Here is a 25,896-nt window from a genome sequence, read left to right as displayed (position 1 = left end):
AAATTTATTTATTTATTTTATTATTTATTTAGGATATTAAAAAAAATTATTAATGAATATGATTAATGAATATTGTTCATGAACATTAATAAGGGCACCACGACGGCTAGTTACTATGTGCTAATCATTATTCCAAAGGCTAGTAGCGGTCCGTAATTTACCTCCTCCGTGTTAATCTTGGGATGAATTTCGCCTTTTGCCACAATGAACATTAACAAATTGAATAAATATATGTTTAAGTTTTTTTATTTAATTTAATGAACTATTAAGTTTATTTATTTAATTAATTTTTTATATATGGAACGAATATAAATAATTAAAACGGAGTGCAGAAATTTTTATTTCATTGTAAATGAATATATTTTGAACTTGAAAAATAAAAAATTATTTCAACAGAGAGTGAGAAGAACTCTGTTTAATTTCTCCATTTGTAGTAGTTAGTTACTCAAGCAAGGGCACCACGACGGTCTGGTGTTCCTGCGGGATATGATAAAGTGGGGAAGACCGCAGCCTTGCATTCCTCCTCGCGGAGAAACCTAGTTTGTTTCGCGATGAACGCTTCCACAGCTCGCCGGAACTCCTCCTCATCTTCTTCCTCCTGCGCAGCCTCGTCTGGCTCCGTCGTCAACTCGGTTCCCTTCGTTGCCCCCCGCCGCAGTCTCATTCTCGCAGATCGGCTCCTCCGTAGCGCCGGCATCTCGATGCAAACCTCCTTGTCCTCGTAAATCACTTCTTCCGGCGACGACGACGGCGCGAGGGAGCGAGGGAGGTAGCCTCCGGCGCGGCTCTCGACGAACTCTCGGTAGATCATATCACCCGTGGAGGAGGAAGGGGAATGTCGGTGTGATTCGGCGAGGAGGAGAACGACGATGGCGTTCCCGAGGAGGAAGACGAATCGGGGGCTGAGAATGACGGCGACGAGGTGGCGGAGGAAGTCGGCGGAGAGGCGAGCGGCGGCGGGGACGCGGGCGGAGGACCAGGAGAGGAGGAGGACGGCGGCGGCGGCCTCGAGATAGCGGAGCAGTGTGCCGATCTGGCGGAGGCGGTGATATCGCCGCATCGCCGTCCGCTTTTTCGCTTGGATGGCGTCCGTTTCCATTCTGCCCTGTCAGATCGAACGGCCGAAATAAATCAACCAAGATAAAAAAACAGAGGAGAGACATTGACGGGAGGATTTTATAGGCACGCAAGGCCAATTTATAAATGTAGTTGATTAGAAGAGGGTAGTATTATTATAATGGAGCAAACTATCAATTTTTAACAAGCGTATATTTTTTTTAAAAAAAAAAAGTTCTTCTCACTCCTGGATCAATTTGATAACTGATCTCATAATTTATCTTTTTTTATATAATTTTACGATCTCATATTATATGAGATATTTGAATAAATATAATCATCTTTTACTACACTTCATGATGACACTTTGAAGAGAATTGATATTTTATTTTAGCATAAGAGTCTTTTACGTGGGAGAGATCATACCTCTAGCGAGGTATTTTTATATCAGTTGAAAATTGAAAATACTCAGCCAAATACTGATTACATCAATTCATGAGAGCTATAGGTGTAGTTATTATAGGGGTGATAATGTTCATCTTAAGTGCTCCAGTATCATCGAACCCTCGCTAGATACAATTTGTAAATCACGAAGATATTTTGCTACAATAATCCTTTACATGAGAGAGATTAGAAATCGAACGAAATTATAGGTGTAGTTATTATAAAAAAATAATGAATCAGGTAACACCGAACTTGGGGTGACTAGCTCAGCCCAATTAAAGTTTTCCATTGACCGTTAGGGTAAATCGAGAAGTACTTGCGACAGACGGTCCAAAAGTCTAGCATCACATTGTTGCACTCCTCATTTAGAGAAAAATCCCTGCAAATATGTCGTAGTTGGAGATCGAACCGCAGGTGCTTGGGTGATAACTTGGCGCCCTTTCGATGCACCATAGCCCCGAAGGCATAGGTGTATTTCGTATAAAAAAATGATGAACTAAGTAACATCGAACCTGAGGCGATCGACACAGTCTCATGTATGTTTCCCAAGTTACTACAAAAAATATGGATCTACTACATTAGCGGCCCCCAGGCGACCCACTACCATTGGGAGGAAAGTGAAGCGGAGAAACCCAAGTGACAAGTGTATGGGTGGGAGTCTATAGAGACGATGAAATCCTCTGCAAAGATTTGACCCCTAATCACTACGGTCTTATCCCAAGTACTTACCACTAAACCGTGCCCTAAGTTATTATATATGTGTTCACTCACTTCCAACGCCTCTATCAGTCTATTTTCAAACTAATATGAAAGAGGTAAATCATAAATAATTATTAATTTTGTACAATTGAATGAGGTAGGGGGAAGGACAAACACTTGAGGGGGCATGCCCCTAGTGCTATATAATATGGTCTATAAAATTTGAATTTTGATCATTATTTATTTGAGTGCTTCTTTACTCTACCATTAACGGTATAGTTATTATGAAAAGTATTCATATGATTTGAGATTTCATTATTATTTTTATTTTTTTTAATATTTTAAAAAATTATTACTTAAAAGAAATTGGATGAAAAAGTTTCCACAGTAGATGAATGTCGTTATTTTGGTGAGACAATTTTCTTACTGGTTAGAGTTTCTGCAATGCAACTCCATCTCTATAACTTTAGTCCAAATTATAAGAGCATCATTTATTTTCATAAAACAATCTTTTTTTAATATTTAAACTTATATTTTTCATTTCAAAAATACTTTTATTAAAATAAATCCATTTAAATTTTTTATTAAAATTTTCATAAAAAAGTTAAATCCAATTAAAGTAAATCCATTTAACTTTTTTACCAACTTAATTAAAATTAGTATACATAAATTACTATTATATTAAAATAATTCCTATTAATTTAATCAAAATCATTTTAACACTTATGAGCTATGGACATAAGAGCATCCACAATGACGTTAATGCTTGAGGCATTAACGTCGTTAATGCTTGAGGCATTAACGTCAACATGGATACACTGTAGCATTAACGTGTTTAATTTTTTGAACATATTAATGCATGCAAATAAAATTATATATATATAAAAACTTTGGTATTAACGCGTGAAGACGTTAATGGCATTGTTGATGCCCTAATTAATAACACAAGAAAAGAAAGTTACAATAATATTCAAATTTGATCAAAATTATAATACATGGAGTATTATTATATTAAAATTAATTAAATTTACTCAAAATCAATTTAATATTGTTGTAGCAAAAATTTAGTTAAAATCTTTTCAATTTAGTAAAAATAATTTAACACTATTGTAGTAATTATGATCATGGCTTCTAAATATTAAATTAATTTTAATTAAATTTTTAAAAATTTTACTTTATATTATAATAACTATGACCATATGTGTTAAAAAAAATATTAGAATAAGAATATTTTTTTTGGATAAAAATTTGATGAGATACTCTTTTAATATTTTTGAAAAAAAAAAGTTTCATTTGACAATTATAATAATAAGGATGTCCTATTAATTTTTGCCCCTAAGACGAATAACCTATTAATATTAGTATTTTGAATAGAAATATAAGCAAGTGAGGGATGGTTGTCTTCATTGCCAAGACCCGCCCCATTGTTCCTTCTCCTATAGAAGAAACCAAAAGTCGGCTCGAGCTCTCATTTCAATAGAAGCTAGATCCTTTAGTCCAAGATCTTTTAAATCAGGAGAGGCTCTACAAGTTTATTGGTGAGTTGAGTTAGACCCCGCCTGTTTAACAGGTGGGGTATAATCTACCTTATTAATGAATGGACAGTAGTTCAGGATTAATCCAGGAATTCTGAATCAAAGGATCCTCGCCCATTTCAACAGTACCAATTTTGAAAACTGAAGTTACATATTTGGGGGAAAATAGGATTAATCCTTGATCTCAATCTTAATAGCAAAAGTATGTTATTTATAGTACATATATTATTCCTGTTTAAAAAATTATAATCATAGAAGAGTTGAGAAAACTAGGAAAATAAAATATTTTTCTCAATATTTTATTGATAAATAAATAGTCTATTTATGGATTAATACATAATTCATTCTCAATAACTCACTAACTCTATTAACACCTCAACGTTAACCACTAACTTCACATTATCATCATTATTTTATTATTTCTCACCTACTAACTCAATTATATTACCACTACTTTAAATGCAATGAATTTGGACAATTTCTAAGACCACTCACTTTCACCATTAATTAAAATGTGTCAACTCATCAACTATAACACATTAATATTTACATAATTTTATCGACAATCTCTCTCTTAAATTGATATTCTAAGTGCTCTAATCAGTTTAATAAGAGTTTAATCTTTAAAACTCTACGTAGAAACACTAAGTAGATTTATAAACTTTTAAAATGCAGGAAATTTGAAAGACTTAGTTAATATATCAATAATTTAATCGTCACTTCTGCAATAAACAAGATTAATAACTTCGTCATTTGTGAGATTCCTTAAGAAATAATACCTCACATTTATGTGCTTACTTCAACCATGTAACACAGGATTTTTAGAAAGTTTTATTGTTGAACTATTATCACAATAAATATGAGTAGTTTCATCTTCTTTGAAATGTAATTCTGTAAGAATTTTCTTTAGCCAAATAACTTGACAAGCACAAGATGTTGCACCAACAAACTCAGCTTTGGTAGATGATAACGTAACAATTGACTGTTTGCTCCCCAATATAAAAATGTACCTAGATGTGCTTTTTTGAGCATCTAGATTTTTACATAATCACTATATGTAAAACCAAACAAATCTGTCTTCTCTTCCTTTTTGTAAAATAGCCCTAAACTCTTTAGTATCTTGCATGTACCAAAAAATTCTCTTTGCAGCTAAGATGCATTTATGTAGCACAATCCATGTACCTACTAATCATACTTACAACATGCATAATATCAAGTCTTGTCATCGTAAAATATATTAAACTCCCTACTATCTGTTTGTAAAGTGTGACATCAATCTTCTTTTCTTTAGTATCTTTGTGCAGCTTCACTCCAAACTCATATGGAGTGCTTACAGAATTGAAATCTTTCATCTAAAACCTATCCAAGATTTTTTGCAAGTACCTTCTTTAAAAAATAAAAATTCCAACAAAAGCTTGCACCACTTAATACCAAAGAAATAATGCATCATTCCAACAAAAGCTTTCAAATTATGTCATCGTAGATTTCTTAGAATTTCCAAATATAGATGTACGATTTCGAGTCAAAATTAAATCATCTACATATAAGCAAACAATCAATATTTTTTCCTCCATCTTCAATCTTAGTAAAAAGAGTATGTTCATTGGGTAATTTTGAAAACCTTCGTTCAAAAAATAAGTTCTATATGATTATACCAAGCATGTAGGGCTTGTTTTAATCTATATAGAGTTTTCTTTAATATATAAACTTTATGCTCATTCTTGAATTTTATATAATCAGGATGTTGATAGATAAATACCTCTTCTTTCAAATCTTTATAGAGGAATGTTGATTTTATATCCAATTGACAAATAGGCCATGAATTTTGGGTTGCCATCGTTATCACCGATCTAATTATATCATGTCTTCCTATCAGAATAAAAACTTCTTTATAATCAACACCAAATTCTTGTTTATATCCATTTGCTACTAAACGTGTCTTGTATTTGTCAATCTAACCATGTTCTTTTAGCTTTATCTTGTAAACCCATTTTACACAAATTATCTTTTCCCCTTTAGAAAGATCACATAACTCCCATGTATTATTCTTTCCATCACTGTAATTTCATCATCCATAGCCCTTCTCCACTTTCGTTCTTTGATAGCCACTTTAAAGATAGTAGGGTCATAATATGAAAAAAAAAAAAAAAAAAAAAGAAGGATTAACCAGGTCAGGTAATGACGAGCCCAGGGTGACCAACCTGACCCCATGGAAGTTTTTCACCGGTCACCTGGATAAATAGGGGAAATGCACATGGAGGCCTATCCTAACAACCAGCATTCTCCGGTCTGCTACCCATTAAAGAGAAAAATTCTCAATAATACATCATAGTTGAGTCTCAAACTCTAATTCTCTGATCTATCGTTGGAGGGTCTAACCATGACACCCTGCTCCCAAGGGCCATAATATGAAAACAAAGCAAAATGAGTAAGTGGATCATCACCTTTATTAATTCCAGGCACCTCATAATTAGACATCCATGTTGGTCTCCTTTGAACACATTGTGTCCTTTATGATTCGGCTTCAATTGGACTTTGATTTGCTATTGGAATATTTTGATTGACTTCCTCATGTTGCTCATCCTCCATAGGTTGTTGCACTTTCTCATCATCATCAAAATCTATAGGGATATTCTCTTTTACGTTATTTTGATTTCATGACCAAATGGCTTCTTCATCAAAAACAACATAACGACTAATAATAATTCTCTCTCGAATTATATAACTTGTAAGCTTTTGATGTATTACTCATACTAAGAAAAATGTATTTTTCACCTTTGTTGTCTAGCTTCTTTCTCCTTTCATCTAGAATATGAGAATAGGCAATACATCTGAAAATCCAAAAATGATCAATAATAGGTTTTCTTCCACTCCAAGCTTCCTCTGGTGTAATATTAACTTGCATAATTAAACCCAACTTTGCATCTTGAATCTGACAAACTCCTTTAATAGCAATCTCATATCCTTTTTCATGTAATTGGCCCACACTAAGCAAATTAGTCTTTAAATTTGGCACAAAAAGAACATTAGAGATAGTATGAGTAGAATTCCTTTTCGCTTGTATTGTTATCTGTTCTTTTCCCATAATAGAAATTGTAGAGTTGTCGTCAAATTTGACAGAACTATGAAAGGATTCATCTAAGTCAAACAATGTCTCCTCTCCACACATGTGATTGTTGCATCCTTTATCTAAATATCATATATTCCATTGAGTTTTCTCTATCTCATGACATATCATCATAAGAGATATTATTTCTTCTTCTACAAAGTTAGTATAATCTCCATTTTATTTCTTCAAATTAGTATAACATTTTAATCTATAATGACCATACAAGTGTCATCGGTAACATTTAATATTGGATTTGTCTGCTGACTTTATTCTATTAGTTGTTGAATAAAGATCTCCACACCCGTTATCTCTTCTTTGAAAATAACTCTCTTGATGTTGATTTTGTTATTGGTTCCTATGATTATTATTGTTTCTACCTCCTCTTCCTCGACCTCTACCTCTTCCTCATCCTCTATCACTTCTTCCAATTGTAGAATGATTTTCTGATAAAGCCTTCAATACTTGCTCATCTTTTTCATATTGATTGATTTTCAGTTCATAAACCAATAATGAACTTTATAATTTATCAATTGAAATTAAACCTACACCATTTGCTTCTTAAACAGTGCAAACAATAAAATTAAATTTTAATGTTATAGATTAAAAACTTTTTTCGATGATAAGAATATCCTCTGTCTTGTCACCAAGGATCCACATTTTATTAACGATTGTTATCATTTTTGAAAAATAATCTGTAATCGATTATGCTAATTTCATTCGAAGCATTTTGAACTTTGAACAAAGTGCTTGAAGCTGCTACCTCTTTATTTTTGTCATACCTTGGTACTTTTTTGTCATGGAATCCAATATATCTTTAGCGACATCATTGCAGAGAATGGTTTCCAAGATTGAGTGATCAATAATTTAGAAAAGATAATTCTTTTCTTTAGGATCTTTCAATTGTGTATCTATTAGCGTAACACCTTTTTTCGGTTCTGCTATTCCAAAAACATGATAGTCTAATATTCTTTGGACCTTAAAAAATTCTCCATGAGCATACTCCAATGATCATAGTGACCATCAAATGAAGAAATGATTGATTATACAAAACATTCAAAAAGCATTGGCTCTCTTCAAAACTTAACTCTGATACTACTGTTAAGAAAAATAACAAAAGAGTCTATGGACACACAAGGAAGATAAAATAATTTTCTCAATATTTCATTGATAAATAAATAACTTATTTATAGGCTAATACATAATTCATACTCAATAACCCACTAACTCTGCTAACACCTCAACATTAAACACTAACTCTATCTTACCACCATTATCCTGTTATTTCTCATCCATCCACTAACTCAACTATATTACCACTATTTTCAACGCAATGAATCTGGACAATTTCTAAGACCATTCACTTGTGTCAACTCAACAATCCACTAACACATTAATATTTACATAATTTTATCGACAATTCCATATTCCTGTGATGACTCTTTTTGATGACTGCTGGTCCATTTCATCTTCCATCCTTCCATAGTTGCATTCGACCGTACAAGTATGCAATAAGTAAGACAATGAGCCTCAGCAGCAATCGAGTCCAATGAGAACTGTCTCTTTGCCAGCTGATTCCACTCACTCGAGTGAAAATGCTCTTTGTTTGCTAACAATTTGCAGTTCAAATTCATGGTTAACTCCATGGTTTTGGAAAAATGACAATTAACACTAATGATCTAGCAAGCACTCGAACAGCCCTGCGTAGAGCCGTCCAAAAAGTGTGACATACATATTTGGCAGTTTACATCTCATAGAAATTACAAGAAAAATAAAGGTAATTTGCACAGTGAGGCTTTCACAGAGCTCTTATTTGACCGCCATAACCATAGTATCGCAGTAGCCCTTCATCCTGTCGCCAATTTTCTTTTACTTTCACTTCCACCTGCACAAGCCATATAAAGAGCAATTAGACAAGTGTGTTTCTTCATCTTTCTTATTTTCTTTTCAGAAAAACGAGAAAATTTTGCAGCAAACGCTAAATGTCATTGATCAAGACCTCGAGAAAGATTTTCTTTTGCAGAAAGTCTTCAATGTCAAGCCTTGCAGCTGTTGCTAGCACCTTCAAAGCCTTACCACCCTATACAACAAATGGATTGGGAAGTGGAGTTTGAATTGAAATAACAAGTAAACTATTTTGAAATGAAAAGATAAAAAATGGTAATTGAATATTGCAGCAGAAAATTTTCTTGAATAAGTACATCATTAACAACTTTCTAGGTCATATTGAACTACACACATTTTTCCTATCTGAATTTGTGATAAGTCCAATGTTTCTTAGAAGTAATGCTGTGCCATTTCATGAATTTTTCTAAGCAAATAATTTGAATCATATATACAAATAACTTTGCTTCAAAGCATCAACATTCATATAAACTTCGATCAAACCGAGTGGCTAGAGGGTGTTTTGGAGCAAATAATCCCAACTGGCATAAGATAGCTAGACAACGTCATGCATCCACGGTGTTTAAGATATGTCAAAAATGAGAAGATAATTAGACGACTTCACTAGCTTTTAGCCACATCTTTGCTTTAATTTGGTATAATAAATTGCACATAGGCATAAAACCAAAAGTAACACAACCTAGGAGATCAATAGCAACATTCAGATAATCTGGGAGCATTAACACAGGATGACATAATAAACAATTGCCATTTTGTTTGATTGACCAACACTGAAGCGAGAGATATAAGAGATTAAGCAACAAGAAAACATTGTTTAAGTAGTAGTCCTTTAAACTAGAGATGCTAACGAGCCATGATTACGCAGGCACAGGTCTTGTCAGCTGATTTAGGTGTCGGGTTGAGCATGACAGAGGCAGGATTTGTCTATTTAGGTGTGTGGTCGGTTTAGGCACCACACACTTGGTTACATGTGGTGCTAGGCATGGCTCGTGACGCCAAACATTGGTCACCTTGCTCACCCTGCCAAGGTCCAAGTTGGCGGGGGCCTAGTTGACCCATGCCTATGTTGGCCTAGGCCAAGTTTACCAAGACAAAAAACATATGAAAAAAAATTAAATAGGAATAAGAAAAAAGAAAAAAGGGGTATTTAAAAAATTAAGTTTTGGTATTTATAGGAATTATTTTAGTAATTTAAAAATATTTTTTAGAGTAAATTTGGTAATTTTAGATTTGCTAAAGAAGAAAAGAGAAAGGAGATACAGGGAAATGGATGAAAGTAGACACTCCACCCCTTAGTCCTACATTTCTAAGTTTGACTTATTTTTGCATGTAGCTTAAGTACCAGCTTACCTCCCCGCATGAGCTTGGCCTTAACACTAGCAATTTCTCAAATCTTTTTCTTTTGTTTAGTTTTTAAAAATTATGGCTGCTGGTCTTGGTATAGCTACCATGCACTCTTGTTTTATAAATTAAGCTGAATTTTGAGGTACTTTAATATTTTCCATGTTCTTTGTTGAGATGCAATCCTCACCTAGAGGAAAGTTCCTCTAAGACCAAATAGATGCGGCACAACAAAAGGATAAAGATACGATCCTCACCTAGAGAAAAGTTATTGATTCTCACAAAAGGAAATTGTAAATTGTATTAACTTTGAAACTTTTCTATTACATGGGATTCTAACCCCATTTTATACTTTGATAACATGATTTATTCTTTATAAAATAAAGAGACTTTTCTAACAAAATCCTAATTTTTCGAATAAAACCTAATAGATTTTTATAAAAAAAAATTAAATAACTTTTTTTTAAGTCTCAACTAATTATAAAAATTAACAGACTTAGTTTTGACTGCGTTATTCTCCTAAACCAAAGAGAACTTAACTCCGTCAAGTAGGAAGGTGGAGCAGTTATGAAGCGGTAGCGCCTTTTTAGCTAAATCAAGTTTATTTATTCAAACATTGCCTTTCTGATATTGATGTGTCTGCTTATTTTGTCAAGTAGGAAGGTAGAATTGTTGTGAAACGGAGACCCCTTGTTAGCTGAATCCAATAGTTGTTTGTTTATTTCTTCAATCATTGCCTTTTTTATGCCAATATGATTCCTTGTTTGCATTATTCTCCTCCAATGAGGAGAACTCAACTCGCATTGTTGAATTATCTTCTTGGATTGTCTTTTTCGAGTGGATGGAACAATTTCTTTGATAACTCGGGCTCGTAGGATGAGAATATTGTGTCACTGATGGGTGTAGGAGTCAACATTAACGGAATGTGACCTATAGTTAATTCAATAGAGAAAGGCTTGAATATTCTCTGATATGGTAGTAAGTCCTCAACATTGAAAATTAGATTAATATTTAAATAAATTAACAACATATGCATTAACACTAATTTTTGTCATAATTTTAAAAAGTACCAAAAGTGGGTTTTTGAGGAGTTTTTAGGGAAGTACTTAGGGTGAATATGAACAAGCACATAGTCCCCTATATTATATTCCTTAAATTTATAATATGTATTGCCTTGAAATTTATAATCCTCATTACTCGGTATGACTTTTCTTCTGACATCAACTTGAATCTCTCTATTGCACTTAGCTACTGATTTAGATAAATAAGAAGTGGTAGGTAAGAGAGACACATTAACAAGTTGACAAGCTTTTGACCCATACACGATTTTGAATGTACTATGATCGGAACATGGTTTATCAAGTTGTGAGCAAATTCAACAAGTAGTAGGTTAGACAATTGAGATCTTGCGATCAGATCCTTGGTGCCGTTGGCCATATGCATATGTGGGGGTTGCAAGTTATGTTCTCAAGTTTCATAGGGTGCAATTTAATGTAATGGGACATTAATAATACCATTTGCTTTTTCTTTTCAAAAGTGCATTGTGTGAGAAGATGGAGGGATTGTCTCAAGGGTTGGGTCGCTTTGATGAGCAAGTTAGGTTTGGACTTTGGTATGCTGGGTTTGACTGGGTACATCTTGATTTTCTTGCCATTGTGTTTGAAAGAGTAGGTATTTTCTCATCCGTCATGAGTAACAAAGATATCATAAAGCCAAGGCCGATCAAGGATGACATGGGCCACATTCATAAGAAGAATGTGGCACCATATATTATCTTTATATGGATCTATCTTTATGGGAACCAAACACCGTTGTGTAACTGGAAGGGAGGTTTGATTTACCCATGTCATTTTATAGGGGTTTGGGAGTTGTTTCAAGGTGGCTTGAATCCTAGAAAGAGCCTATGTGGAAACTATGTTCATACAACTCCCACTGTCGATTACATTAGTTCCTTTGATCTGTTCTTCAGTTTTCTCATTTTCATGGTGCTTGTCAAGAGGGTCAAATTCTTTGTCGTTTTCCTGTTCTAAAGTTAAGACTTCGTATGGACATTTGGATGCTATATGACCTTTGTCATGACAATTAAAACATTGAATATAAAGATTTTCTACTTTCCTAATGGCTTGGGTATTTGTCTCTATTCGCTTGATGACAAATCAAGGATGAGTTGGGCTTAGGGGCTTGCTAGATTGTGATGACGCTCCACAAGTAGGAATCTTATTTGTTGAGGGGCCTAATGGATGCGTGTAAAGAGGCTTCATAATACGCTCACTCTTTAGCCTTTTGACAAACCTCTTCAATCGAGGTTGGGGCAAATAATTTTATTTATCTTTGAATTTCAAGTCTCAATCCATCAATGAAATAGATCAAAATTTGACTAGGCTCTAATTTGGGGTTACAAAGCATTTGTAAATTTTCAAATTTGCTTAGATATTTGTTTACGCTCGTGTTTGATTGTTCTAGATTGATCCACATAGTCTAAAGTATGGTGGAGCATATTTTCTACTTAGAATTCATTTTATTTCTACCCAATGTGTGATTGGTTCTTCCCCATTTGAGATGTATTGATCTTGAATACTCTACACTTATTTCTTTGCTAAACCTTCAAGTTTAAATTTTGCAAATTGCACTCGTTCAATTTTGATCATGCTATACAAGTCAAAGTAATGTTCAATGTCGGCAATCTAATCATGAATGCATTTGGGTCTTGCCGACCATCAAAATTAAGGATATCTAATTTGACTGGGTGGGCAGTATATTTTTATGGTATAATTTCAAATTTAGGTCCAAGTCTAAACCTAGGTCGGGTTTGAGTGTCCTAAAAGTTATCTACTTTGTCAATGACTGATTGATGATTTCAACGGGGAGGATGTATGGGTGATTGTTGAGCGATGTGTGATATGTGATTTGCAGGCTTCGAACTCATGTCCTTTACCAGTTTCAGTATGGACATTAAACCGTTGTAGGTCTGCCACTCTAAATCGGTGGATTTTAAGCTCATCTTCCAAAAGTTCATATTTAATATCTACCACTTTGATAGTGGAGTTTTCCATCATGTTGATGTGGAGGCTCAACAAGGAATGAGGATTATAAACTTAAGATGCATAGTAATTTAAGAAAATAAGTAGGAAATGAATAATGATGAAAAAAGTAGAAATAAAACAATCAAGAAATAATGTCAAAATAGATAGGTAATAAGATGATAATAAACTAAGCTGGAATAATGAGAAAAATAGATAATGCACAATTAACCTACTCAATTAAACAATAATAATTTTCAAAGAAGAAACAATATTATCAGTTTGATGCAAGCCTTCTTGTTGAAGAATTTGCAGCTTGAAATTAAAAGGAAAGTTTGATCTCCTCTACTTGTGATCTATTTTATAGGTGGTGGTTGTGAGGAAATAATTCTGCAAAAGGTCATACGCTGACCCCGAGCGCTTCACACAGTTGAGCTGGCCCTACAACCATCTATAGAACGGTAAATTATGAAACCGAGTAGGCCACCACGTGGGAGGATATTTTACGTCAACTTTGTCGAGAATCGACCCTTGTTCAATTTTGCAAATCTAGCACGTGGTGACCAATTCGGCTATGTTGCAAGGAACAAAGATGATGGAAGCGACGATGATTGGAAGGTGATGATGCACGATGATGATGTGCAAAGATGATAATAGGGCACGAAAATCAAATTAGAACTAAAGAACATAAAAGAATATGCAATTGATGTTGGTGGTGAAATAAAAGTGGAGATAACAATAAAGCGTGAAGGGTGTGGTGGAAGCCGAATCAAGATAACAATCCATTGACATCTTGTACAACAGCTCAGGAGTTGCTCAAACTAGATGTCCACATCAAAATCCACTCCGATTGGAAGGCGAATTGTGATCGTCTCTGCTCTCAGGCCTACGGGAACCACCTCAACTAAGATGCAAATAAAATTGAGGTGTTCTTTTGTCGGAGTGTCCGTGTGTAGAGACCTGCCAATCTCTGAGCCAATCATACTTAGAATGGTCGTTGACCAATAATCAAGCAGCAGTACATGGATCCGTACCCACACCGGTGAGTAACATAGCTCCTCCTCTGCATACAAGAAGCGCCGAGACATCAACTTAAGGTAAAACAAACTATCAAAAGTGACATATGGTCCACCTTGACGCACCCGGTCCCTGTCAGTGTCAAATTTAAAATCCATCCACCCACTGCGATGACTGTCATATTGGTAGTTGACGCCCCACCGCTTAGCCACTCCTATAATTCCAGACTTTGCCCGGGAAGCAGCCTATGAAGCATCCAATCAAATAATATCCCAAGGAATTCTCCACTGTGTCAATGTCCTTAAATCCCAGCAGCATTCGGGCTGACATTCTGTTCACCTCAGGCTGAGAGGGCTGCAGTTTGCCACTCACCGCACCAGTGACTGCCCCCTCAGCTGCAGGCAGTGTAGCCTCTGCCACGTCCTAGGGGGGGGGCTGCTGTGATTGCTGCATCAACAGGGAGTGCTGACGTGCCTGCCACATCCACAATTTGCTGCGATGTGGCAGTCAGCATGGGAGGCTGGTCCTCTCCATTTGTTGGACTGTTTTCCTGAGACAACAACACCTCCCCTGCAGCTCCACCAACTCCAGAACCCACTGCCAGACTTCAAGTCCTATTGTGATTTTAGATAAAGGATTGACATCTCATGTCCTAGGGAGAGGCTAGATTAATCCTGGTCAATCCTTTTTATGGAGCAGCATTCCAGCATTCACATCAAGTTAGATTTTCCAATTCACTGCTAGTTTAGATGAAATGAATTCATCAAAGATTCCATTCACAGGCCACTTGGTGAAAACATGAAAACTTTCTAAAATCTATGAAAACTGATAAGCACGATATTTTCACTAATAAGGCATAAAGACAACTTTTTATCATATGCTGATATAGTTATTCAAAAAACATTCTAAGGACCACATAGGGTTTGAAAAGAGTACACATTTAACACTTGATTGGAAATTTTTATAAACATATTTGCAGTTTTGGAGGTGCAAACTGAAGTTTTTGGCATATGTTAAAACAATTGTGATAACACAATTCTTATGAACATATAAGCTATGTAGGGGTAGTTCTCTCCAACTGGCAAAAGAAGTATTCTAGAAAATCAAGAGGGTGCCAAACACACTAAAAGCACATACGAACATACCTTGCCAATGAGTATTATCTTTTGTGAGTCCTTCTCAACAACAATTTCAACTTGAATGAAGTCTTTAGATGTAGGTCTACTAATGTAGTTCAGAACATTGACCTACACCAAGTGAAATTGATTCATTTATTATTGTCAAGACAAAAGAAGAACTAGCTTGTATATGATCTCAGAACCTTGGAAACAGACCTGGCATGCATATGGAACTTCATTTCTATATTGCATGAATATTTTCTCCCTAACAATTTCTGCAACAAAGAATCTCTCTGGATGTTCACTAGCTATATCCTGCATGCTAAAGAAAATCGCCTGAGATTTTTTGCATAAGAAACTTTTATGCCACTGAACAATGAAAAATGAAGCACCACTTCAACTAACTGAAACAAGCCATAGTAACTTAACTATTCAATTAAGATTTGAAGGTTTAAAAACCTTGGGATAATAAGCAGGACCAAAAGGGAGTTTTGAAATTATCCATTCTTTTACATCCTCTATTCCTTGACTATATTTTGCACTTACAGGTATGACATCATCCACATCAGTAAACTTCTGGTACCACTGCAGAATGTGAAAGTCTAAGGTGAACAAATAAATGGAAAAACAAGTATTAGAACATGGAAGAAAATAACACAAGGATACTAGCTAGCAATGTTTGTAGAAGTGCAACCTCAAGTCTCTTTGCAATTTCCCCTGGCTTGATCAAATCCTTCTTGTTCAACACCAATAGAATAGGAAGGTTACTCCTGAATGTTCCAATGCCTTCTAGTACATCATCAATCTAAAGATTACAGAAGTAAAAGCCAATACTGTTACTCATATCCTTCAAATAATAAAGATTTTAATAGAAATTACCTTTTGTGGCACTTTACTAGCATCGACAACTACAAGCACACAATCTGCATTAATTGCAGCATTTCTGACATTGTTCATCATCATGGAGTCCAGCATGTGCATCTTCTTTTCAATAACGCCAGGTGTATCATAAAGTATCATCTGCAAACTAACACAATATGAGATCAGAAAATTGACTCGTTTGAATCCCATATACTAATCACTTCTCTACTACATTTATTGAAGCAAGTACTAACTTTAAAACTGTAAATCAATGAAAATATGGTACCTGATATTCAGGGCCAGAGCATATACCAAGTATACGATGACGAGTAGTTTGAGGTTTCTCTGTAACAATTGAAAGCTTTTGACCTATCATTTGATTTGAGAGTGTACTCTTTCCAACATTCGGCTTGCCTAAAACAGCTACATAACCTGCAGTTGCCAAGATTTAGTGGGATGACTGAGTTAGTTGTATTGATTCATTAGCTATAAAAGTCGGCAAGTATTTACTTTCCAAAAAGTATTTTGTCAATAATTGGATATATTAGGTTATGTTGTGACTTCTGACATCAATTGTTTTATAGTTGACTGTAAATTTTTTTTCCCATGAATAGTTTACCCAAGTATGCTCCATTCTGATTCAAGGTTGTGTTTGAGTGTGGTGTTTGGGAGGACGCTCCCAAAAGTGCTTTTGATGGCCAAAACACTTCAAGAATTAATTGGCAAGTTCATGCTCAAAGTGCTTTTACTCAACCCTTGCATTCCAAAAGCAACTCACCAATGCTCGATCCAAAATACTTTCTGAAATTGATATCCCAAAGTTGTTTCTATATGATTTAAAAAGTTTGTCCAATAAACAATTTTGACCAAAACTTATTGATTGACCCAAACAACTCATTTTAACTTAAATAAAATCACAAAACAAGACATATTTGGACTTCTCACACTCCTATAAGTACAGTCTTAGTTTACCAATATTACTAAGTTAACATCACTCATAAATTTAAATTACCACTATTAGTCCTTTTACGTCATTTGAATTAATTGTAAACCATTTCATAATCAGAAAAAAAAAAACTATCTGAGATAAATTACTTTAACTAAATATATAAAAAATATTGGTATGAAAAATGCTAGAGAAACTAGTTCAATTAACTTGAAATAAAATTATTTGAATATGATATTCCGATCATTTCAATACCATACTAATTTAACGCAACTCATAACATACACTTAGATATTGCTATTAGTCTTTTACAACTTTTGAATTAATTATGAAACATTTCATAATCTGTAAAACCCTATCTGAGATCAAATAAACATCAAATAGACAAATATATATAAAAAAATATGGGTCTAAAAAATACTCAAGCAACTAATTCAATCAACATGAAATAAAATTATTTGAATATGACATTCCAATCATTTCAAGTTATCGGCTCAAACTGTCCTACTTCTCTAATGTTCATGAAAGAAAAGTTAAACAGTTCATCCATGAAGGATAGAGGGATTGAGACTACAAGCAGGATGGTTGAAATGAAAAAAATTATAATGCTTCGGTTAGGCGATGTAAACATCAAACAAGAAAGAAGAAGACTTGGTTAACAACAATAAAATAAAATATATTTTATATAGATGATGATATAGTTAGGGATAGAGCCGAATGACGTAGAATGATCTGTATAGTCGACCTCACCTAGTGGGATAAGGTTTGGTTGTTGTTATTGATCGAAAAATTTCTTAATATGTTTGTTCATTTAGTATTACAGGTGTGGATGCTTATGCTTGACATGCTAGATTAGTTTGCATCGAACAAGACAGGATGACTCGACTAATAAAAGGACTATTAGGTTCTCTTTCTAAAGTTGATTTGTCAACTTGTGAGCATTGTCTTGTTGAAAGAATGGTACAAAAGTCAATTGAAAAAGCGATTAAGAATTTTCATTGCAATTAATTCATTCAGATATATGTAGTCCAATAATGAATGTGAAGGCAAGACATGGAGCCTCCTATTTTATTACATTTATAGATGATTTCACTCGTTTTGGTCATGTCTATTTGATTTCACATAAATCTCAAGCACTCAAATGTTTTAGATGTTATTCAAACAAAGCGGAAAATCAAATGAATAGGGCAATAAAGGCCTTGAAAATTGATAGAGGCTGTGAAATGAAAAAGGGCATAATTAGACAATTGACCATTCACACAGCTTAGCAAAATATCGTTGTTGAGAGAAGAATAGGCCATTGTTAGATATGATAAGGATCATGATGGTGCAAGCTAATTTATCTACCAAACCTAAGTAACCTTAGAACTTGGGCATCATATGCTTATATTTATGAATCTACCACTAAATATAGAAAGTTGGGTCCTCAAGGAAAGAAGTATATTTTTATTAAATACTCTACGAAGTCTAAGGGTTATGTGTTCATAAATGAATAAGAAGCTGGAAGCATTACTGAGTTTGGAGAATGATTTTCCTAAAAGAGGTGAAATAAAGGAAAGTGAACCTTTATTTCAGTTACCTAATTCAAATAAAGATTTTGTGCCAGATGATCATTAAAAATTCAAAAAGATGAGTAATTGCTTGATCGTATTGGGAGCAATTCTGGCCACATTGATTTATTTGAACCCCAACTTCTAAAGAGTAATAGTAAAGCTATGCCCAAGAGACATTATAAGATTGAAGGGCATGCTTTTATCATATCTTCAGTAGATAAAGAAGAGCCTAAAAACATAGATGAGACTCTATCTTGTCCTTCAAGGGGCAAGTGGATGAAAGCAATGGAAGAAGAGATGGAGTCAATGGAATCAAACCAAGTTTGGGGACTGGTTCAATTTCCATATGTGCGAAAAGCTATTGGGAACAAATGACTTCTCCAAAAATAGTGAAAGGCTGATGGAACAATAAAGAGGTATAAGACTCAGCTAGTGGCAAAAGGTTATACTCACCTAGAGGGTTTTGATTAAGAAGAAACATTTTCAACAATAGCGAGATTTACTTCTATTAGGCTATTGTTGGCTCTAGCTGCAAATTTGAATTTAGAATTATATCAAATGGATATTTTTCTTGATGGAGATCTTGAAGAAACAATCTATATGGAATAGCCACTAGGTTTTGTTGTTAAAGGACAAGAAAATAAAGTTTGCAAATTAAATAGATCAAACTATGGCCTTAAGCAGTCTTCTAAGAAATGGTATTTGAGATTTCATATAGCAATAATCTCATATGACTTCATCATGATAGATAAAGGTCATTGTGTTTACATAAAAAGATTCTAATTATATCTCTTTATGTCGATGGCATATTGTTAGCTAGAAATGACAAGGAGTATATACAAAGAAGTGATTCTCCTCTGATTTTGAAATAAAGGACATGGGTGAGGCATATTACATTCTGGTATTAAAATTTATCGAGATTGTTCTAAGAGATTGCTTGCATTGTCTCAAGAATCATAAATTGAAAAAAAAAAAATAGAGCTATTTAGGATGACAAATTGCAAACACATTGATACTCCTATGGCCAAAGGCGACAATTCAAGTCGTGAAATGCGCCCATACACTTCTAAAGAAATACAAGAGATGTCTAAAGTATCATATTCTAGACTTCTAGTGTTATTGGGAATTTGATGTACATAATGATGCGTACTCGTCCTGATACTTGTTATGTCATGTGTCTTGTTTGCAGCTAGCAATCTAACCTAGGAATATGACATTAGAGTGTAGAAAGGATTGTTAGATACCTAAAAGGCACCCTCAATTGTTTCCTTTGTTATCAAGCAAAAGATTTAATACTAAAAGGATATATAAATGTTGACTAAGGAGGTGATTTAGATGATCATAAATCCACCTCTAGCGATGGTTTCTTGCTAAATAGTAGTTGTCTGTTTTGGAGAAACAAGAAACAGTCTTGTGTATCACTATCCACAATGGAAGTAGAATTTGTGGCATGTGCTTCTGCAGTGCAAGAAGGTTTTGGGTTGAGAAGATTCTAATGTTCCACGGGAGCTATGCCAATTTATTGTAATAATCAATCAACAATTGCTTACACTAAAGAGCCTAAATACCATGGAAAAATCGATGTTGACATGAAGTATTTCCTCAGAGATATTATTGAAGAGAAGGTGATTCTGAAATTCATGCCTACGCAATTGGTGATGGTAGGCAATTGATGATGGTTCGTCTTTTTACCAAGTCAAAACCTAGAGACATCTTTATAGATCACATTAAATCTCTTAGATTGTGCAGAATATGATTGTAACTGAGAACATGAGTATTTATGATAGTGTCCGTTATTATAATGACATTTGATTATGCATTTTATATGTACACATTTAGTTTATGATATATATTAGTGAATTAAAAGTATGTCTCATAAGTTGAGATTGGCTCTCTCACATGAGCAATCACCTTTGATGCTACGTAGCATGTAGAGATGAGATAGTATTGACTTTGTTGTGAACAAAATTCGGTAATGAATTAGTGAGATGAGATTACTTAATTAAATATTTATTTTTGTAATCAAAATGGATTTTCCCCCAATATATTAAAATTGTCTAATAGCCAGATTAGAGTTTTCTTAAGATTGATACTATTGAAGGACAAATGAGGAAGTGTTGAGATACACTTGAACTAAGATCTATACAATGTGTATTTTTTTTTTCATATGCTTCCAATTAGGAAGTTTCATACCACGTGTGTTGAAGTGACCATTTGGATAATAAGTAGTTGAGTCCCAGCTCATTGTGTGAGATCCACAAGTTTATATAACCTCATTTTATACCCCTTAAGTTAAGACTTTCAATTGCTTCTTTAACTTTATTTTAGTGTTGCCACTTTAGATACTACCAATAGATATGGATGATCCAGTAATGTGATACATGCATAAGAAAGCTAAAATAAAGATTGAAAATTTCTAGTGGAAAAGAAAGATTTATTTTGACACCTGATTTGTATTCACAAGCTGGCTACTCATTTTAATTTAGCTGTTAGAACATATGTGATACAGAAATACATAATCATATATGCTATTTTAATCTCAGGACAAAAGATTGATGTGATCAAATAAATCTAGAGTATAGCAAGTTGATTGTCCCCATACATATTTTGGATTGAACTGCTATATATATTTAACCGGTGTATAACTTTGAGCTTTTATTTAATATGCTCATTAGTCACACAATCCATTTGCTTGTATAAAATTGTTGGTATATAGTTATGATCATATTGGATAAAGCTCTAGCCTTCATGTGCAAGTGGGAGATGAAAGAAAAGTTAACGGGCAACCCATGAGGGCTGACCCAACCCAAATAATTCAAATATTTGATTTAAACTCTAGGAGTGATTAGTTTTTTCTCCGCCATTTAACTCCCATAACTTCCATAAGAGACAAGATACAATTATTGTTGTCATGAAAAAGTAAGTAGAATTTTGGTGCAAAATATATCACAATTGTTGGAGCATTTTGGATTGTGAAAACTGATCCCTTTTTTATTTGTGATTGGCATCGACCAATCGAAATTGTACAAAAAGGTTACCAATTCAAGAACAAAGATCCTTGAATGAAATGTGTTTTTATTTAATAATTACATGCAAAGTAGGACAAGTACTATTACTTTCAACCATGGAAATAATCAGCATTGGTAAAGGAGGTGACTAATTGATTCCGAGGGAAAATTGATTATCGAAAAACAGCAAATATGTGTGAGATTGAATATTGTTGGCACTAATACAAATTTATCAGTAGGAACAACTATATTTTACATATATTTTCATCATCCGCATGATCAAACAAACTTTTGTAATTGGGAAATAGTAAAGCTAATTGAAGAACAAGCCAAAAAAGAAAAGAAAAAAACAATGGAATTTATATACCTCGGGGGATCCACCGTGGCCAGGTCACACTTTGGGAACATCCCCGACAGGGAACATCCCCGCAACATATCGCAGGAACATCCCCGATCGAGAACATCCCGTAGCAGCGCACTCACTTTGGGAATATCCCCGATTGAGAATATTCCCGTAGCAAATCACTTTGGGAACATCCCCACAGGACCACACTCACTTTGGGAACATCCTTGTAGCAAATCACACATTGGGAACATTCCTATTTGGGAACACCTCGCAGCAACACACTCATTTTGGAAAGATCCCTGATTGGGAACATCCTCACAATAGATCACTTTGGGAACATCCCTGCAGCAGCACACTCACTTTGGAAAGATCACTGATTGGGAACATCCTCGCAATAGATCACTTTGGGAACATCCCGTTCAGGAACATCCCCATAGGAGCACACCCCTCCTCTATATGGGAATATTCTCTACCTAGAACATCCATACTTTATCCCTCCATTCTTATCCTCTCCCACGACCTCAGTGGAATAGAACTTCTCTCCCCGGTTTGCGTGAGATCGAATTTCCTATTTTGTCCTCTCGACCTCAACGGGATCAAACTTCTCTCCTCGGTTAGTGTGGGGCGGTTTCACATTCTCTCTGAGGACCTCAACAGGATCGAGCTTCTCTCCCCAATCGGCGCGAGATCATGTTTCTTATTCTGTCCTCACGACCTCAGTGGGATCAAACCCCTCTCCTCGAGCGATGTGGGCTCTCTGATTCAGCCTCCCAAGTCACTCTTGAGTGTTCAGCAAATATAGTCCTTGTCAATCTCAGTGACTCGGCTACTTGATTGGACAGTTGCTCTGATAGCTCAACAACTTAGGCAGTCCACACTTTCTAAATCAGACTTCATTCTACTTCGCTCCTCAATCCGACTTGGAGGGGGAATTGTGATACCAGGGGATATGATCCCCTTCCAGCCCAGCAGATCCAACCCACATGGCACAGATTCAACCCAGTATATCGGGGCAGGACCCGCACACTACTAACAATCCACAGACCTGACACCCAATAGCTTGTTAGGGTTTGAGAGCATGCCTCTATAAATAGAACAGCTAAAGTTGGTAAGAGGGGCCATGAAATCAAGCTCTAACTCTACCTTTCTTCTTCTACTATTCCATCATGATCCAAGCCTGACTTAGGCATAGGAGGGGCCTCACAGGGGGGACTTCGGCGAGCCCTCTAACACATATTGATCTATGCAGGCCACGGGAGAAGGTTTAGGTCATCCGACAGGCAGCAGATTCCTCATTCCCATCAGGAATTGAAACGGAACAACAACAATTGTAGGGAATCTATCAGTTCTGCTATTAAATAAGAATAAACATCATCGCGTCCAATCCTGGATGGAGAACCGTACTCTCTAAAAGTAAACATCATTTGGAATTCCCAACATAACCTACGCTAATAAATCAAATAAACCGCAAAGCATCTCCAGCACAAGCGCAGAGAAAATGTATCCAGAACAACACGTTTCGAACATCAGCGCTCACACTTGGCAGATAAGGTTTCCGGGAAGCAAAAGAACCGAAGGAACAAGTAGGGAAAACATACGAAATGCAGGAAAGAGAACTGACCGGTTCGGTGGTTTGGGCAAGTGGAGCTCTCAGAATCGAGCTCCTCTAGCTCGTATTCGTCGAGTAAGGCGAAGTTCCTGTCCGGCTTCTCGCTCAGAGAGAGAAGCGATGCCGAAGGATAACCGGAGGAAGACGACGACAACGTTCCCTCCTCCAACTCCTCCTCGTCACTTGCTCTTGCACAGCCATTCCTCTGCTCAAGCTCCAAAGACGCAGGTAATTTGGCAACGTAGGGACGAAATTGGCTTCTCGAGGAACGGAAAGAGGGAAGAGAGATCTCACAGTGAAAGAAGCGAGACGAAGAGGAGGGTAAATATGGAGATAAATAAAGCACGGTGGCGCATCGATCCCTCGACGGTAGCGACGGCGGCGGCGGCGCCGGGGAGATGCGGTGCGCCAAATCTAGCTCCATGGGATAAGATAAGAGGCAAGACTTGAGAGGGATCGCATCATTATTCATTTGTAGTGATGGGCCGGATTCATGACCAACTATCCATTTTGCATCCGACTAAAACAGATTTTGCCCGCGCCACGCAAATAAAAAAAAATTAGGGCGAGCTGAGCTCGAGCTCATGCCAGCTCGAGTTCGAGAAAATTATATAGGCTCAACTTGAGCTCGAGCTCGAGTCGAGCTCAAGTCAAGCTCGAGCCTAATTTGGAAAAATAAATTAAAAGTTTGTTCAAGTAGGAATTCGAACGGTAAATCTTAAATACACCAAATGGCATACTCTAATCACAAACTCCAATTAGACCCATGGTGATTTTGATGTGAACAATTAATTAAGTTAGGTTAGGTCCTGTTTGATTTTGATCCTTGTGTCTAAGTGTGCAGGAGCTTAGGAGCACAGAAAGTCAAGCGGAAGACGCAGCTAGCGAGAATGACGACACGGGAAGGGAGCCGACGGGCTCGGTGCGTCCGAAGGACGAAAGAGCTGCGGAAGAGTACTCAGTGGACGAGAAAAACGTGTGCGACGTTCGAGGGACGAGAAGTCGGGACGGAAGCCTGCTCGAGGAGAAGGCCGAAAATTGAGTTTGGGTGAGCCCTATTTCGGTTGGCCGCAATCACCCAAGTAATCGAAACTTCAGAAGTTGAAAAGAAGAAGAAAGAAGTTGGAAAAATAGCTGGAGGCGCCCTCAACAGTCGTTGGAGGCACCTCCAATATCAAGCTGATGAAGGCGCCCTCAATGGCATTGAGGGCACCCTCAACAACCTTGGAGGCACCCTCAACTTGGTCAATCTGGTCGTTTGTAATCGGATAAAGTTGTATTCATATATCCTCTTGGAGGCGCCCTCAACCTCATTGGAGGCGCCTTCAAGACTTAAGATAAAATTTTCAAGAACTATATAAAGGCCTCTGCAAGTAGGAATTTCTTAATTCAACTCTGTACTTAATTCTTAGCAACTCTTGAACTCTCTAAGTGTATAAAAGGTTTCTCCGTCTTAAGAGAAGAAGACTTTTAGTGCGACATTCAACCGCCTTGGATTAACAACCTTCTTGATTGTAACCAAGTCAATTGCTGAGTTCTTTTTCTTTCTTTTCTGTTATTTTTTATTTTATTTGTTGCTATTTTTTTAGTTGAAAGCACGAGGAGGGTAGTTATTATTTTACAAGTAATTCATCCCTCCCCTCTTGCCGGTCTCGCTGCACCAACAACTCCTTCTTAACTTATTCTTTATTTTAAAAGTAATAATAATTTTAATTATTAAAATATTAAATTAACTTGGCTTGACAAGGTTCGACAAGCCCTCGAGCGAGTGTTAAGTGTTAAATGAGCTCGAACTCGACTCGAATGTTAAACGACTCAGATCGAGCTCAGTCAAATTCGAACTCGAGTCGAGCTTTGATCGAGTCGCTCATGAGCGGCTCACGAACGACTCAGCTCATTTACATCCTTGAAAAAACAACGGGATTTTACCCAAGAAAATTAATCCTCAGTCCACAATTTATGAATCAAACGATAATTCATTATATAGATTTGTCTATTTTAATAGACAACGAATTTATCATAAGTTATTTAATAAAAAAATCATTTAAAAATAATAGATTTAGCCATAAATTAAACTTTTTAATATTAAAATTAAAAATAATAATCTTAATCTACGCTGCTAATTAAATTTTAAATTTGAATAGATAACATTAGCAAAATGTCTAAAATACTCCAACATTAAAACACGATCTTATAGAAATTATCAAATGGCCAATTTTAAATAGAATTATCATAATTTTTATTTATACTAGTGTGACCGTGCACACGCGTTGCGTGTGTAATATAATAATATACAAATTATTTCGGTCTTTGAAAATCTGAATTGTTTAGA

The 25,896-nt window shown here is 35.5% G+C and overlaps 2 protein-coding genes across 4 annotated transcripts; both read right to left on the bottom strand.

Annotated features, from left to right (window-relative positions):
* Window positions 1-445: 445 nt before the first annotated feature.
* Window positions 446-1,099, bottom strand: LOC122048059. Its single transcript, XM_042609668.1, has one exon. It carries the CDS (start codon window positions 1,097-1,099, stop codon window positions 446-448), a length of 654 nt encoding a protein of 217 aa, XP_042465602.1.
* Window positions 1,100-7,983: 6,884 nt separating this feature from the next.
* Window positions 7,984-24,021, bottom strand: LOC122044952 (GTPase ERA-like, chloroplastic). Of its 3 annotated transcripts, none has more exons than XM_042604981.1 (9): window positions 23,577-24,021; window positions 16,389-16,534; window positions 16,121-16,261; window positions 15,936-16,046; window positions 15,788-15,843; window positions 15,458-15,563; window positions 15,269-15,370; window positions 8,840-8,920; window positions 7,984-8,725 (listed from the first exon to the last, which is right to left on the bottom strand). In XM_042604981.1, the coding sequence occupies exons 1-9, from the start codon at window positions 23,986-23,988 to the stop codon at window positions 8,639-8,641; spliced, it is 1,242 nt and encodes a 413-aa protein (XP_042460915.1). In that variant the 5' UTR covers window positions 23,989-24,021; the 3' UTR covers window positions 7,984-8,638. The 3 variants fall into 3 exon arrangements, with proteins under 3 accessions (XP_042460915.1, XP_042460914.1, XP_042460916.1); XM_042604980.1 differs by having other exon boundaries at window positions 15,458-15,556; window positions 15,701-15,826; XM_042604982.1 differs by having other exon boundaries at window positions 15,458-15,556; window positions 15,788-15,826.
* Between the last annotated feature and the right edge of the window lie 1,875 nt (window positions 24,022-25,896).

This window comes from Zingiber officinale, chromosome 2B (assembly GCF_018446385.1).
Source record: "Zingiber officinale cultivar Zhangliang chromosome 2B, Zo_v1.1, whole genome shotgun sequence".
Lineage (NCBI taxonomy): Eukaryota > Viridiplantae > Streptophyta > Magnoliopsida > Zingiberales > Zingiberaceae > Zingiber > Zingiber officinale.
The sequence above is the reverse complement of the archived record's forward strand: the minus strand, read 5'-3'. Positions and strand labels throughout refer to the sequence as shown.

Coding starts and splice junctions, on each gene's coding strand:
- LOC122048059 (XM_042609668.1), bottom strand. CDS start 1,099: ATGGAAACGGACGCCATCCAAGCGAAAAAGCGGACGGCGATGCGGCGA.
- LOC122044952 (XM_042604980.1), bottom strand. CDS start 23,988: ATGGAGCTAGATTTGGCGCACCGCATCTCCCCGGCGCCGCCGCCGCCG. Junction 16,047..16,120: donor CTAGTAAAGTGCCACAAAAG/GTAATTTCTATT, acceptor TGTAATCTTTAG/ATTGATGATGTACTAGAAGG. Junction 8,726..8,839: donor AAAAGAAAATCTTTCTCGAG/GTCTTGATCAAT, acceptor TGGCTTGTGCAG/GTGGAAGTGAAAGTAAAAGA.